Below are 2992 nucleotides of genomic sequence, written 5' to 3' on the forward strand. Positions count from 1 at the left end.
TGGGAAACCAGGCACTCATGAATCCACAAGGATGACCCCACCTAAGAATCTAAGCAATAGTGGAGTGGGTGCCTTAACTGCCCTTCACCTGTAATCAGATTGACGACTACCTTAATTGTCATCATAGAACCTTCATCCAGGAACTGATGGCAGTAGATTCAGAGAGCTACAGCTAAGCACTGGGTCGAACTCCTCAAGTCCAGTCATAGAGAGGGAGGAACGATATTATGAGCAAAGGGACCAAGACCATGAAGGGGAAACCCACAGAAACAGCTGACCCGAGCCAATGGGAGCTCACTGACCCTAGACTGACATCTGGGGAACCTGCATAAGACTAAACTAGGCCCTTTGAATGTGGGTGACAGTTGTGTAGTTTGGGCGGTGAGTCCTCTTTGCGGGGCCACTAGCAGCATAACCGTTTCTAGTGCATGAACTGGCTCTTTGGAGCCCATTCCATATGGAGAGATACCTTGCTCAGTCTAGATACATGGGGGAGGGCCTTGGTTCTACCTCAAGTGATGGGACAGATTTTGTTGACTCCCCATGGGAGGCCTCACCCTCTCTGAGGGGTGGGGTGGGGAGAAGGTAGAGGGAGCGAGAGGATGGGAGGGAGAGGAATCTGGGATTTGTATGTAAAATAAGATTGTTTTAAAAATAAAAACAGAAAGAAAAGAGTAGCAAACCAATGCCATATCAGCCCCCATTTCTCCTACTGCATATGTTCAACTCAGGATTTCTACCAAGTAAGCTGTAGAGGATTGTTTAGAATGTTTCTTGTGTTTGGACCAAAAGCAATTTCATTATCAGTCTCCTCAAAGCATCCTTGAGTTCTCTGTTCCTCATGCTGTAGATCAAGGGGTTCAGCACAGGGGTGATGAATGTATAAACCACAGATACTACCTGGCCCCGCTCAGGAGAGTAACTGGAGCTGGGACACAAGTAGATGAGGCTTCCACATCCATACTGCAGGAGGACCACAGTCAGGTGGGAGGAACAGGTAGAGAAGGCTTTGCGCCTCCCCTCGGCGGAACGGATCTTCAGGATGGCATCTACAATGAAGACATAGGACAGAGTGATGAGGAGGAAAGGGATGGTCAGGACGATGACACTGACCACAAACAGGGTGGCCTCGTGGACATGGGTGTCTGCACAGGCCAGTCTCATGACAGGGAGGACATCACAGTAGAACAGGCTGATTTCCTTACTGCTGCAGAAAGGCAGCCGGAAGATGATCACAGTCAACTGCATGGCCAAGATGAACCCCAGCAACAGGGACCCCAGCGCCAGCTGGACACACAGGTGCCAGCTCATGATGAGGGTGTAGCGCAGAGGGTGGCAGATGGCCACAAACCGGTCATAGGCCATGACGGCCAGCAGGATGCAGTCAGCACTGCCCAGGAAGATGAAGAAGAACATCTGGGCACCACAGCCTGCCAGGGAGACCACAGTTCTCTCTGCAGACAGGACGCTGGCCAGAGTCAGCGGAGCTATGGTAGAAGAATAGAAGATCTCCAGGCTAGCCAGGTTCGCCAGGAAGAAGTACATAGGGGTGTGGAGACACCGATTGGTCCAGGTGGTCAGGACGATGGACATGTTTCCTCCGATGCTGACCAGGTACATCATGAGGAAGACCACAAAGATCAGCATCTGCACCTCGGGGAGTCTGGAGAAGGGGCGGAAGTGGAAGAGGACCATCCCAGTCTGATTTCCTTCTTCCATGTATTGAGTGCATTGGGACTGCTACTGGCACACGTGACACCCCTGACGACAGGCAGAGTGCTCCTGGAAGATACGTGTCATTATTTTCACAGGCTCTGAGCACAGTATTTTCTACTTACTCTTAAGACCATCACATTTTCCCATAAGCCTAGGTTTGGCTCTTTCTTTTCTTCTGCACAGATAGATCTCTCAGTCCCTCTTATTTTGTCTGGGATCCTGGCTCACAAGCTATTTGCTCAGCTTCCAATATCTAGAGCCGTTGTCCATTCTCCGAGAACCTTACTTCCCCTAACATAGATCAACCGTGTCAGTGTTATGACATACTCCAGAGCCTCTTGCTATGCACGATGGCCTATGCCTGTAACCCCAGCATTTTGGAAGCAGAAACAAGAGGATCAGGACTTTCAGCCCACCTTCAGCTAAGAGTGAGTTTAAGGCCAGCTTGAGCTAAATGAAACTCTGCTTCAAAAACAATTAACAACAGTCCCCTTTCCATAATAACCGTCTCCCATTTCCTTTATTCGTTTGTTTGTTTGTTTGTTTTGGTATAAATTTTGATTTTTGGAGACAGGTTTTTTTTCTGTGAGGCCCTAATTGACCTCAAACTCACTCTATAGACCAGGCTGCCTTTGAACTCAGAGATTCACATGCCTCTGCCTCCTGAGTGCTGGGATTAAATACCCACACAACCACCACCAGGCCCATTTCCTATTCTTTATCTCGAGTAGTCTATTATATTGGATTTCTCTGCTTCTTGAGAAATCAAGAACTTGAGAAATCAAGAACTTGAGGTCATCAAGGACTTCCCAATTCCTGAACCAAACAGGTAGTTTTGACATCTCTGTTACACCCAAATCTGTTGGAAATTCCTTATTCCTGGTTGCACTGAAACTGGTCCATTCTCCTACCTCTCTGGACATGATTCAGGCAAAGCATTTTTGGCCTCTCACCAGCTGCCCTCAGATCCATGATCTAACTAACTTCACATACCCTATAGGAGTCTCTAAGGACGGCATCAGATGGATCTCTCACACTCTGGCTTCTTACTGTATTGGATCAGAGAGAGGAATGGGCTGGAGAATAAAAGAGAGACAGAACATCCATCCCTCACACAGGATGCCACATTCTCCTCTGTCTGGCGTGCTGCTGTCTAATAGCAAAGTCTAACTCCTAATCAAGAGTGAGCCTGGCCATTCCTGGAGTGCTGATCTCCTGAACAACCACCTCCCTCTCTATTGAACATCATAGCAAATGGAAAAGGAATGAGACACAT

At 48.3% G+C, this 2992-nt stretch overlaps 1 protein-coding gene across 1 annotated transcript; it reads right to left on the bottom strand.

The window, feature by feature from the left end:
* Nucleotides 1–762: 762 nt before the first annotated feature.
* On the bottom strand, nucleotides 763–1719 carry LOC142851381 (olfactory receptor 10V1-like). The gene has a single exon (XM_075975233.1). The coding sequence runs from the start codon at nucleotides 1717–1719 to the stop codon at nucleotides 763–765; it is 957 nt and encodes a 318-aa protein (XP_075831348.1).
* Nucleotides 1720–2992: the final 1273 nt, after the last annotated feature.

The sequence above is a fragment of the Microtus pennsylvanicus genome, chromosome 5 (genome assembly GCF_037038515.1).
Source record: "Microtus pennsylvanicus isolate mMicPen1 chromosome 5, mMicPen1.hap1, whole genome shotgun sequence".
In the NCBI taxonomy this organism is placed as follows: domain Eukaryota; kingdom Metazoa; phylum Chordata; class Mammalia; order Rodentia; family Cricetidae; genus Microtus; species Microtus pennsylvanicus.